Here is a 12,317-nt window from a genome sequence, read left to right as displayed (position 1 = left end):
ACGGGATTACTTTGCAGTGCGAGAGATGAATGATGTATTCCATCTAGCTATGGTCTCACCATCTTTTTTGTGCTAGGGGCAAGACCACGTCAGGGGCAATAGGTCATTTGTAATCTTTAATGGCCTGGTTCTACTGAGGTGGAATTTCAGTGCCTTACAAACATTCAAGCTACGCAGCATCTCCTCTGCCGAGGAAGCCTGAGGCCTGGGATGGCCGAGTGAAATTCATGATCTTATGATTGCGTTAAATGTCAGGAATGGCTTTAGGGACCATGATGGGTACCGCACAAAGAACAGCAACGTCCTTCTGGGATAGTAGGGCTCCTTTTAAGGAAGGGTACAGGGTTCGTAGATTCGCCTGGCAGCTCTTATCACCACAAGAAAAGCCATCTTCCATGGCAAAAAGTCCAGGACACATCAAGTCATAGGTTTGAAGTTTTGGGCAGGAACACCACCATCGAAGAGGCCCTTCGAGTCTCCAGGAGGAGCAGGCTCTCTCATGGATGGATAAAAAGGAACAGCACCATCGAAGGGGCCCTTCTAGTCTCCAGGAGGAGCAGGCTCTCTCATGGATGGATAAAAAGGAACAGCACCATCGAAGGGGCCCTTCTAGTCTCCAGGAGGGGTCAGGTTTGCAGAAAGAGTTGAAAGGAAGTGAAAAGATCCAGTTGCTAGAAACAGAAGAAAAGGAGCTAGGTGCGGGAGGCAGCGTGCGCATAATACAGCAGCAGGGCGTGACGTCATAATAATAATAATTTGGCATTTATGCTACGAACCCTCAGGCATTTATCGACCTCGAAAGGCTGAAAGGCTGAGTTTGGCCCAGCCGGGATTCGAGCGTGCTTTAGCAGGCTCTGCACAGATATCAAAGCAAGCGCTCTACCCGCTGTGCCACTTGACCAGCCATGCATGCATGCATGCCAGCCTTCCTCCCTCGTAGTTCTAGACTGCAGCTAGGAAAACCCAAAGTCTAGATGCCGGGGAACTGGATGTCCACAGAATGGAAATGGGAAAGGCAAGAGAAAGAGTTGAAAGGCAAAGCAAGTGAGTGGGAGGAGAGGGGCAAAGCAAGGAGGAAACAGCACGGAAAAGAAGAGCGGTGTGCATGGGAGGCAACACGGGAATGAAAGAGGCGAATGGGAAGGGGAACAGAATGTAGGATGAGTGAGAGTGAGAAGGCAACACAAGGCACAGGACAAACGAAAATACATATGGAACGCATAAGAGAGTAAAGGGAATGAGTGACCGACTAGAATATGGGCGAAGGAGGGCGGCGAAGAGAGTGCGAGGGTAGCTCCTAGCGAGAAGGAGGTGATACGCCCCCGCTGACCCTTCAGATGTTCTGCTTATGGCATAGGCCAGTCCTGCCCTAATCCCCCACACCCAACCTTCTATGCTCTGCTCTCCTCCATCACCTCAGTCTCTCCAGGGGGCACGCTTGCTGTCTTGCTATGCACCCCCTTCGCCACGACGGCTGGCTCCCCTTTAGGCGCTTCCTTGGCTGTCTGCCAGGACCTGCTCCTGGTTCCCTTAGAATCGGGGCCCAGTCGCCTGTAGACTGACTCCCCTCATTCCGCCCTGGCCCATCATTCCATGCATAGACCCAAGCGCTTCACCGCCCAGTACCCTCAAAACGGTACGCTTCCCATTAAAAGACAGCGCCCTCCTAACTGCTTTCTTCCTTGTTCAAACAATGTCTGTCTTCCGATCACTGCCTATAAACCTCTGCCCAGCTTCTCAGATGAATCAGGATCTTGAACTGTTAAATGCGGCACTGGTTGTTACTCCTTCTCTGCACACTCCTAACGCGCCTGGCAACGCTCTGCTTTCCTCTAGGCACTATGGGAATACAGGGGCACAAAAGAAAGGGCATCAGGCAACTGAAGAACATTTAGGAGAAGGGGAAGTGCGCAGGCGTCTAAAAATGGGAAGCAGCAGGAAGCCGTGGAATAAAACGCAAAGATGAGCGACTAAAAGAGCGGGAGCATACTTGCCAGGTCAGGAGACAGGCGAGGAACAAGGCACAGGCGAAGAATGAGGAGAACTGACACTGAGGAAAAGAAGAGAGGCAAATGATGAGGGCGAGAAAGAAGAGCTACCGTGAGAGGGAGGGTGAGAAAGAAGGAATGCAGGCCATGTCTGTACACAAAGGAGACGCATGGAGGGGAGTAAAACAAGAACCATTGAGATGGAGAGAAAGGCAAGGCAAGAAGTAACCATACCCATAGGGGAAGAGATCCCAGGAGTAAGAGAGGCAGGAGGAAATAAGGTGACATGCTTGAGGGAAAGACAAGCGGCAGCCCATGATGTAGAGCGATAGGGGAACGTGCCAGAGAGAAAGGGAGCCATGACGCGCAGAGAAAGATGGAAGCAGCTGACTGCAATGTCCTGCGCCGCGCGGGGTTGTGGGTATGTCTCTTACCGCCTTCTCTTGCCCCCACAGTGTCTGTCCACCCTGCTGATGCTGGTCACCAGTGACATGTACACCCTCATTAACTACGTGGGCTTCATCAACTACCTGTTCTATGGCGTGACCGTCGCGGGGCAGATCGTGCTGCGCTGGCAGAAACCCGACATTCCTCGGCCCATCAAGGTAAGATGGAGGGCGGGAGTGATGGAGGGTGGGTGGAAAGTGTGCGGAGACCAGGGCAAGGAGTAAAGTGTACGGAGACCAGGGCAAGGCTCCTCATCACTAAGAGCAGCCAACGGTCCGCCCGTATGCCAGGCAGCGGCATTCTCAACACCACATAGGGCATTGTATTGTAATATGCCCTCGGCGAGGTATAGGGCAGCATACAATCTCACTGACAAATACAATAAAAGGGCACTGAACAATGGCGGCTGGAAGAACACAATTGTACCTTGCACGTGATTCGTGGTGCTATGCTCAGTCAGATCACGGGCCCAAGCGTGGCATGCTGCAGCGCCAGTCTGCTCCCAGGGCTGTGTTTGCAACATGCCAGGATTTGCGTCTTCCGAGCCAGTCGAGTCTGGAACCTTCTAGGTCCTGGTTCAGGGTTCGAAGTGCGGGAGGTAGCAGCGGCTTGCAATGGATACTGAAGATAGGATTACAGGTCGCAGAGCGTAGGCCGCTGCAGATCCTCACAGCATCGATGTGGACCTTAGTAGAGGTCTGGAAAAGACATTGAGGTTCAACTAATGTGAGCAGAATTCCCCTATCACACCCCAAATTGCTTTGTCAAACAAGCATGGGCAATACCAACAGTTTGGGCGTTTGTGTATGCATGGAAAAGGCCTTTGCCAGGCATTGCCGTAGTGGTATCAACGGCCATCGATGGCAGCATATAATAGCAGTGCCTGGCAAATGCCTAAAACATATACGCAAGCCCAAACTGTTGGCTTTGCCAATGCTTGTTTTTAACAGGACTTCAGAGGAGGGTACACATAGTGCTTATAAATCCAGTGGCTCAAGACAGACCTTGTTAAGACATTTTTATTACACCAGTAGCATGTTTACAGCTCCAATTAAGTCACTAATTCTCAGAAGACTTCTCTGAAAAAACACTACCAGGCACTCCGAGCACAAAGTTTGATGGTAAAGCTTGATAAAGGTAGCTCAAAGAGATCCCAGGATGATGTGTTTTGGGGGGGAGGGGCAGGAAGTGGGTGGGAATGGCCATAGGGATTAGCATGGCCAAGGGCAGTCAAGAGATGGGTAAATAACCAAGCACCTACAAGCTTTGTATCCCTCCTCATATGCCATTTCTCCCTAGCTGTACTAGAATGCATTGGTTTCAGCGTATAGGTGGCGCTTTAGCCAAAACTAAAAGTGGCAATAAGAGCATGGATCCGGTGATTCATAAGTCTGGATGAGCAGAGGGAAGAGGGGTAACTTTCCTTAATAACTGTAGCCAAACAACTAAGGTACCGGTAATACTGCTACTAAGGTACATGCCCACCTCTTTGCCGATACATAAAACCTCATGCTGGGTCACTAAGGTTTATGGAGTCCCAATGGGGCCACCTTCGAGGAGCATGGACTAAGAGGCACCCCCAGATCGAGGCACGGCTATCCCTACAAATGGTGCAGCCCCTGACTCTCTGCTCACACACCAAGCATAATAGTTTCCATCTATTCTCTTTTTATGGAGTTAAAGGCTATTGGGGAGTGAGAAGGGCAGATTTATATACTGCCTGGAACATCGTAAATGTTTTAGTCTGGGCCATTTTGAGGAAACGCCCCTACCACAATAGCCCTATATAGTGCTACTTGTTCTTCCTTGTTTTTCCTGCCACTTGGTTTGTGGTACCTTGTGGATGTCCAACATACCCAGAAATGTATCACCCTGGGATGATTATCTGGTCTAGGAAGATAACCGTGACCTATGCAAAAAAAAAAAAAAATACTCAGTAAATCGGAAGCATTGGGTAGAGCTATGATGGCTTATGATGATTATGAGGAAGGCATGGTATCAAACAGTGAAGACAGACACAAGTGATCACAGTTCAAGGAAGTTTATTGAACTTCAATGGATTGGTTGAACGCCTATCTAAGCCTATATCTAAGGATGGGAGCAAGCTACGACCATCAAATAATAATAATGCAGTCCTAGTGGAGTCTGTCAAAATTAAAGGGCCTATACTAATAAACCTATTACCAATCCTTACTTCTAAATACAAAATGATGTGGGATAACAATGTAGATAAAAAGAAGTGTTCAAGAAATGGTAGGTCAGGATCATTGAGCAATTAGCTTCCCTTTCCCATGGTTTCAGCACAGGGAAGATAGCACGTGCAAGCTTCGCACAAACTCTAGCTTCTTGGCCACGAGGTAACAGTTCAACATATAGGCATCAGGCCCTTCTGCCCAAAGTCTCTCTCGCAATGACCGTGGGCCTCATTACAAGTTTGCTGGTCCAGAAACAACGGTACCGGTAAGCTTGCCGGTACTGTTGTTTCCGGACCAGCATACTACAAGTTCTGCGAGCGGGTGCCTTTCAGCCCGCCAGATCTGACCTGGCAGGCGGAAAGGCACCCGCTCGCAGACCTTGACGGATGCACTGGCACCATTCATGAATGGTGTCGGTGAATCCGCCCTGCCCATTCCCATTGAGTGCAGTGTTCTGGCACCCGGCAATGAGGAATTACCGGGATAGCTGAAGCTGTAATGCCCTGGTATGTCCCATGTGCCGTAAAAAAATGACTCTGGTGGCAGCCGTGCAAGTTTTTACCGGCACGGCTACCGCCGGACTCCTAATGAGGCCCCAGTCTCTTAATGCAGAGGGCCTGATGCAGCAAACAAAACACAAAAGTTCCTTTCCTTTGCCAAGGTTTCACTTTCACAAGTTCAAGACTGGTCTCCCTCCTTCTGGCTCGGACTATGGGTCCACCTCGTCTGGGCTCAAACCCTTTTTCTACAATGTGCACAGTTTGTTCTCCCTTGTTCCGGCTCAGATCATGGATCCCCCTCGTTTGGGCTCAGATCCCCCTTTGATACCAGAATCGAAGACATTTGAATGTGTAATGGGTTTTGCTGAAACAGTCACAGGACCACTTCGATTCACTTCACACAATTACACTTCACATTTATGTTCTGCTTTCGTTTCCTTTCGCCAAGAAACTGTACAGAGAGCTTTGATTGAGCACATTCACAGTGCCGGACCACTCTGCCAACGGTATCGTATCTCTTCTAATGTTCAAATATTCACCAGCAATTTAACTTCACTTGCATCTTTCATAACACACGTTTAACAATGTTTCTTCTTGCGCTCACTTTACAATGTTGCCGCTTGCAACCTTGACTTCCACACACACCAGTCTCCCCAACCCACCAGCTGTGTTCTCTGTCGCTTCTTTGTTCTTGGAGCCAAGGACGATACCATGGCGTCTGCTGCTCCTCCCCGCCTTGGTCAGTTCTGCGGGAGGACCCTCGATATCTCCGACACACAATGCAGGATTCTTTAGTCTTGTTTCCTGGTCGTACGTTTTCTGCTTTGAAGGTTTCTTGGAAGTAACGCCTTCCTGTCAACAAGGACAAGGGTGTAGCCCCTCTCACGAACCTCTCATGCATAGCCGTCTTTCTTCCCTCGTTCAACTACCAATTCAAAACTGCTGTACCTTCGTGTGTTTTGCCTCGCTCAGAGTGTGCTCTCGTGCTCCGCCTTTGATCCGTGTGGGGAAGTGTAATGCAAGTCAGGTGTGAGTGATTGTCGATAATTGCCTGATCTCGCCTGACCATAGTATTGTGACATGTCATTTCCAAGGCTTCGATGTGAGTCTGTTTTCTCCCAGAACGGGCTGTCTGTGAGAAAGTGTTTGTGCCGGAAACAGGGGCTGGGGAGTTGAGTTTCTAAATATCCCATTGGGTAAGATGGTATAAAGGTGTTAGAGGGAAGAGAGGGATACCGCGTCTCAACATCCGGTGTCCCACATGCCCAGGTGATCCTCCCACACTGGTCCACCCCCAGGTTCTGGATCTACCCGAGAGAGAGATCCGTGGGGACAAACGTGTGAGGCACCTGGGTTTCTCACATGATGGAGCTCCAGAGTAAACTTACACCAAAAAGGATAACAGGAGGGAGAATAGGGCTAGGTCCAAGGCAGGCCTGAAGAGGAGGCACAGGGATAAGCCCCCCTCTCTCCAAACTCCTCAGGGCTCAAAAGGGATGCTTGGGTAAAACCCCAAAGAAGGGTTGAGGGTCCATTCCTCCACATTAGTCTAAGGGATGCTGGGCGCCCCAGCAATACGCAGTGGAGGTGTGTAAGAAACCCCCCACCCCCGACTCTCTAACCTACACCGCTACTGTACGGCCCTAGCTAGTGTTGTCCTGCTTAGGCTTGTACACTGTGCCGCGCTCGCTCTTCCAAATCATAGATGAATGTCACCACTGCCTCAAGGGGAGCGAATTCCTACCCCTCACCGTTAGCAGAGGGTACTCTCAGCTCATGGCACCACCGTTGCTCATGGTTCACTCCACTGATACTGGTGTGTTGTGACATACTGCACAAACCGCATAATGTGGTATTTAGCGCAGTTTCTTAACCAGGCTGAGGTGACGTTTTACATTCATACTTTGCTCACAAATGAGTTTTTGACCAGGATTCAATTCTGTAATTGTCCTCAATTGAGCCCCAGATTTGGTACCAATCCGAGTAACTGTATTTGCTCATTTATGCTTCACTTTTAATGGCCAAGTGGGGGCAGGAGGACCTGCAAATGTCACAATATGTCCTCACACGAGGATGCACCGGATCAAGCATGTTTTTGAGCCAAATAACACCCAGTGTTTGGTGACAGGTTACAAAGTGGCAGGAAAGTATGAGCACACTTTGCATTTTAATATTTCTTTGACAGGCACCACTTACAAGAATATTCTGGTCCCAGCGCAGCCTTGGCCCTGATTAGGAATGCTCCTGCTGTTCCTTAAATGGCCATCTACCTGCAGGACACACTATTGACCAGTCCGGGCTTGTTGGCAATATATACACTTGGCTACAAAACTTCATGACTCTTTGCACACATAGTTTGTAGTCCAATTTTCCAAAGTCTTTTCCTATCATTGTTCCTATGTTTCTGCTATTCCTATTTAGCCTCCCTCTGGTGGGATGTCTTCACCAGCCACAGTATGTCTGACTTGCTGCAGGCTCTGTCGGAGTCTCACAGCTAATTTTTCTGCTTTCCTGTCTTCCAGCACCCCTCCCGTTTAGGTCACCAGTATGAGGTTGACAGTAATGGTCATAACTGGCGATATGCGCAAATACAGCTTGGTCTGCTGACACACCAGCAGCTGCAATGTGATTTGGCAACATAGCAGTTATAGAGTAATATGTGCCTTCCTAAAACAGCCTTATGTAACCTAATAATTCCAACAGCCGTTGGCTGCATTTAAAAGTACTGGCATGCATGTTGAAAATATTTTTAACTTCATAGCCTCATTTGTCTGCCCGCAAAGCTTTAATTAAATATATATGTTAGCCGATCAGATCGCACAGCGAGTTGAGCGCTGGTTCTGACATCTGTGCTCAGCCTGCTGACGCAGGTTCGAATCCCGGGAGGGCCAACTCAGCCTTTCACCCTTCCGAGGTCGATAAATTGAGTACCACACAGTGGGATAATATATACTGTTATTTCAGCGCTTAGATACCTGCGCGTTTGTAGCGCTATACAACACTAGATATTATTATTATTATTGTTATTATATCTGGTTTAATATAGCAGCAGATGAGTTAATAATTGCCAAATTACACTCTGATACTGGAGAAAACACTGGGGTCCTGCAACGGGTCAAGCTAAGACCTGTGCACATTCGAAAGTCTTCGGTACTTTAATGCGAATTGAAATTTGTCCGAGCCCGGCTGAGGGAGATTGATTGTACAAGAGCAAGGACATGAGCCAGGCGCCAGGCTGAGGGGAATCTGGGGTGAACCGTGAGTTCCAGAGAAAGAATATTCTCTGAACATTGTAAAACGGGGGATCTGAGCCTGGAAGAGGGGAATCCACAATAACGACTGCAATATAAAAGAGATCTGAGCCCGGCTGAGGGGGATCCAGGGTGAATCACCCGAATTGAATACTTATAAGAGGGAAGGAACTTTATGTTGTGTTGTTGTACATCAGGCCCTCTGAATCAAGAGACTTTTAAGAAGAAAAGAGACTTGGGCACAGAAGGCTCTGATGCTGGTAATGGAACTGTATCCTTGTGCCGAAGAAGCCAGAGTGTGTGCTTTGCTCAAGTGAACCGCCTTCACCCGTGCTGAAAACCTGGGGAGGGGAGGCCAACGGCATGAACATCCTGACATATCATTTTGTGAACACTTCTTTCTTTTTCTTGAACACTACCCCACATTATGTATATTTAATGGTATAGATTGGCAATAGTTTTTTTTTTAGTATGGGCCCTTTTATTTTGACGAGACTCCACTAGGACTGCATTATTATTATTTGATGGCCGTAGCTTGCTCCCTTCTGTAGATTTAGGTTAAAATAGGTGTTTATCAGACCCTTGTTGAAGTTCAATAAACACCCTTGAACTGTGGTCACTTGTGTCTGTCTTACTGTTGATACCATGCCTTGCTTACACCGCACACTGACTTTTATTCAAGCATACGCATTGAATATCACATGCATTCAATATCAGGTCATAATAATCCACAAAACAATATTTCATATCAGGTAGTCATTCTTTATATAGCTTAAACGGTTGCTCAGAGACATATGTGAGCTTGGCCAATGTATTTCTGACTAAAGGCCCTTCTTTGGGGAAAACTGTAAACAACATATACAAAAATATCTAGTCAGACAAATCAAACCTCGTACCAAATCCAGTAGAAGAAATTACAAGTTAAAAAAAAGGAAAAAGAAAAAAAAGAGGAAAGCAAATCCACTGTACCTGTCTCAAAAGTCCTAGAGAATATATATATATACAGTGACCTAAAATACACAGAGGTCAGAAAACGGATTCTCAATAATATGTGGGTACAGTGTAATGACATAAAACCAAAATTATATGTATTACATACCTCCTGTCGCCACATAATACAGTATCAAGGACCAACTCTCAGCAACTTATCTGTATCTACTTTGACACAGCCACAAATGTATCTTGGCACTGTAAACCATAAAAGAGATGCAATGTTGCTAATGTACAGAAAAAAACACTGTTTAAGCACATTCATATAGTTAATAAAGATGGTATAACTCACCCTCTCTTCTGAGCGGCAAGTCGCAATCTCCAATATCGTGGTTCCAATTGAAAATGGAAAAGTTCACTCTGGTATTTATATGTGCGACTGTTCCAATTTCATGCACGGTAGCCTGCAATGACTTCATCACTCAAAGCACGATGATGTCATACACAGTGTAACGCGGACAAAGGTAAACAGTATGGGTGTGCAAACGTAACTCTACTCTAATTCATTTTGCATACTATCTGTGTTTAGTTTTCATACACAAAATCCATGTATAGACAGTTTTACAAAGTAGGAAAAGATCATCATTTAAAGTCAGCAAGTCATACTTATACAATGTGTTTATAAACAATAGCATGCGATTTATACATTTACAAGTGTTGATCAAAATCTAAAAAAATCTACCTTACTAAGTTATCTAAGGCAGCCAATGTTTCAGTGACAGATCTTTGTCAACAATATATACTCCTAGGGGCCTCTGAGGTCTCAGAAAGCAAATTATAAGCAGTGTACAAAAGAATGTAAAATACAGAACTTAACGCAATAGAGTACGCAAACAGCACGCATTTGGTATCCCACTCCCATTTTCAAGTTATGTTATGTTATGTTACTTTGCATTTACATAGCGCCTTATGTACCATTGGTATGGTCTCAAGGCGCTGGTAGGTTGAACGCCCTCGGGAACCGAAGTTCAAGTCAGTAGAGAGAATAGAGAGAGTCAAAAGGTGCGTGTGAGCACCAGATATGTGTGCAGCCGGAGTGGCATTTGTGTGATAGCTGCTTCTTAGCTGTAGGTGTGGTGGTTGAGAGCTCAAGAGTATGTGTTCATTCTGGCAGGTTGTTATCCAGACCGATTCTGGCTGTGTTAGGCCTGAGGAGAACGCCTAGGCTGGAGGGTGTGTAACCAGCAGTGTTTAGTTATATTAAGTATTCACACATTGCACTCCTCTCCTAATATGCCACCTGGTCTCTAATATGTAATCCCCGAAAAACAATCTTGTAATCATGTATAGATGTTTAGATCACACTCCTCGTTCATGTCTCCTGTAGTCACAGAACCCAGTCTGTGAATCCAGAAGGACTCTCTTTGGAGTTATCTTTTCTGCATATTTATGCCTTTCACATTACTGGAAATGTTCTCTAGAATTTGAAAACAGGTCTGGCTCACTTGATGTTTCTGTTCACGAAAGTGTCTAGCTATGGATGAATTCATATTGGTCCTTACATTTGACCTGTGCTTATTACATCTTATTTTGGCGCATGTGGTGGTCTGTCCCACGTGATAGACTGTGCAACGACACCTGATGGAATATACCACATTGGATGTGTCACAGGTGGCAAATTGTTAAAACAGGATGTGCTCACCAGTCCTGGCATGATCACCCTTGCTAATATATCTCTCTATATCTAAAACGCTTAGGTATGTTTCCGTACTCAACTGATGCAATTTAGCCGTGTTAGGGTACCTTACACTGCTGTCCAAATGGCAAAGTGCACCTCTGTATGCCCTTCTAATTCAACAAAAGCTATCAATTTAACAAACAGAATGAGCACAGTTCTACGCGGTCACATTCACCTTCCACTATCGCAAACATTTGGAATAATTCCAAGTTATTTCTTTCCACCACCACTTCTCTTCACACAGGGTACAGTGGTTCCAGTGTCAATGAACAGTTTATTACTGGCACAATGTTTCGGTCTCCAAAGAGCGAAACACTGTAGGTCGAATGCCTCCTCACAAGCTAAAACTGAAAGTAGGTGCTGTAATTATGCTACTACACAATCTTATGCCATCAATGGGACTCTGCAATGGAACAGGGTTGACAATTACACATCTACAAAGACACATCATAGAGGTCAGTGTAATCGATGCAATTTAGACACTGTTCTTATACTTCACATACCTCTCATTCCATCTGATACAAATATGCCTTTCAAATTAAAACAAAGACAGTTACCTATACGTTTAGCCTTTTCATTGACCATTAATAAGTCACAGGGACCTACGCGCCCTTCCTGGAAGAGATCAGTGGTAATTCTGATATTTAAGAAGGGGGACAGAAGTGACCCTATGAATTACTGACCGATATTGACCTTTAAGATATGCTGGAACAGCGTATGTTACTACGGGACCGGCTAGTTATTACAATTAGTGCAATGTAGGCATGGAAATGTGCCTCCTCTCATGGTCTGGTCCCTATCTCGTGTCTCACTTCTAGTGCTCATCAAAAGATCTTTAAGATTACTACTTCTCTTCGATGCAAATGTAGGTAATGTGCTAAACACTTCTTTGTTCTTCCCATCACTGGTCAATATGTGCCAGTGCTTCTTGATAAACCACTTCACTTTAAAGCTTTGTATAGCATACTTAGACTCATATACCAGGGATGGTGAAGGATGCATGGTCTTGGTATGTAGTATCTGAGCTCTTGTTTTGGTAGTTACTCTTTCTTTAGCTGATTTTAAGTAATTCTCAGAATAACCTCTCTTAGAGAAATTCTCTAATAATTTCTCCAACTCCTGTTTACAAAGGTCTTCGTCACTGACAATTCTCTGAACCCTAAGGAGTTGACTGTGTGGTAAACTACAGAGTCTAATGGGCGGGTGAAAACACGATCTCTGTAGAAAATCATTCTTATCTGTTGGTTTATGAAAGCTTGAGGTGACAA

The 12,317-nt window shown here is 46.0% G+C and overlaps 1 protein-coding gene across 2 annotated transcripts in view; it reads left to right on the top strand.

Moving 5' to 3' along the window:
• Positions 1-12,317, top strand: part of SLC7A8 (solute carrier family 7 member 8) — a 140,506-nt gene that overhangs the window by 78,683 nt on the left and 49,506 nt on the right. For both annotated transcript variants that reach the window (XM_069634014.1, XM_069634015.1), the window contains exon 10: positions 2,444-2,593. In XM_069634014.1, the coding sequence (XP_069490115.1) occupies positions 2,444-2,593 (150 nt within the window). The remainder of the gene's footprint in view (positions 1-2,443; positions 2,594-12,317) is intronic.

Source organism: Ambystoma mexicanum, chromosome 13 (assembly GCF_040938575.1).
Source record: "Ambystoma mexicanum isolate Mex_15411 chromosome 13, UKY_AmexF1_1, whole genome shotgun sequence".
NCBI classification, from domain to species: Eukaryota; Metazoa; Chordata; class Amphibia; order Caudata; family Ambystomatidae; genus Ambystoma; species Ambystoma mexicanum.
The sequence above is the reverse complement of the archived record's forward strand: the minus strand, read 5'-3'. Positions and strand labels throughout refer to the sequence as shown.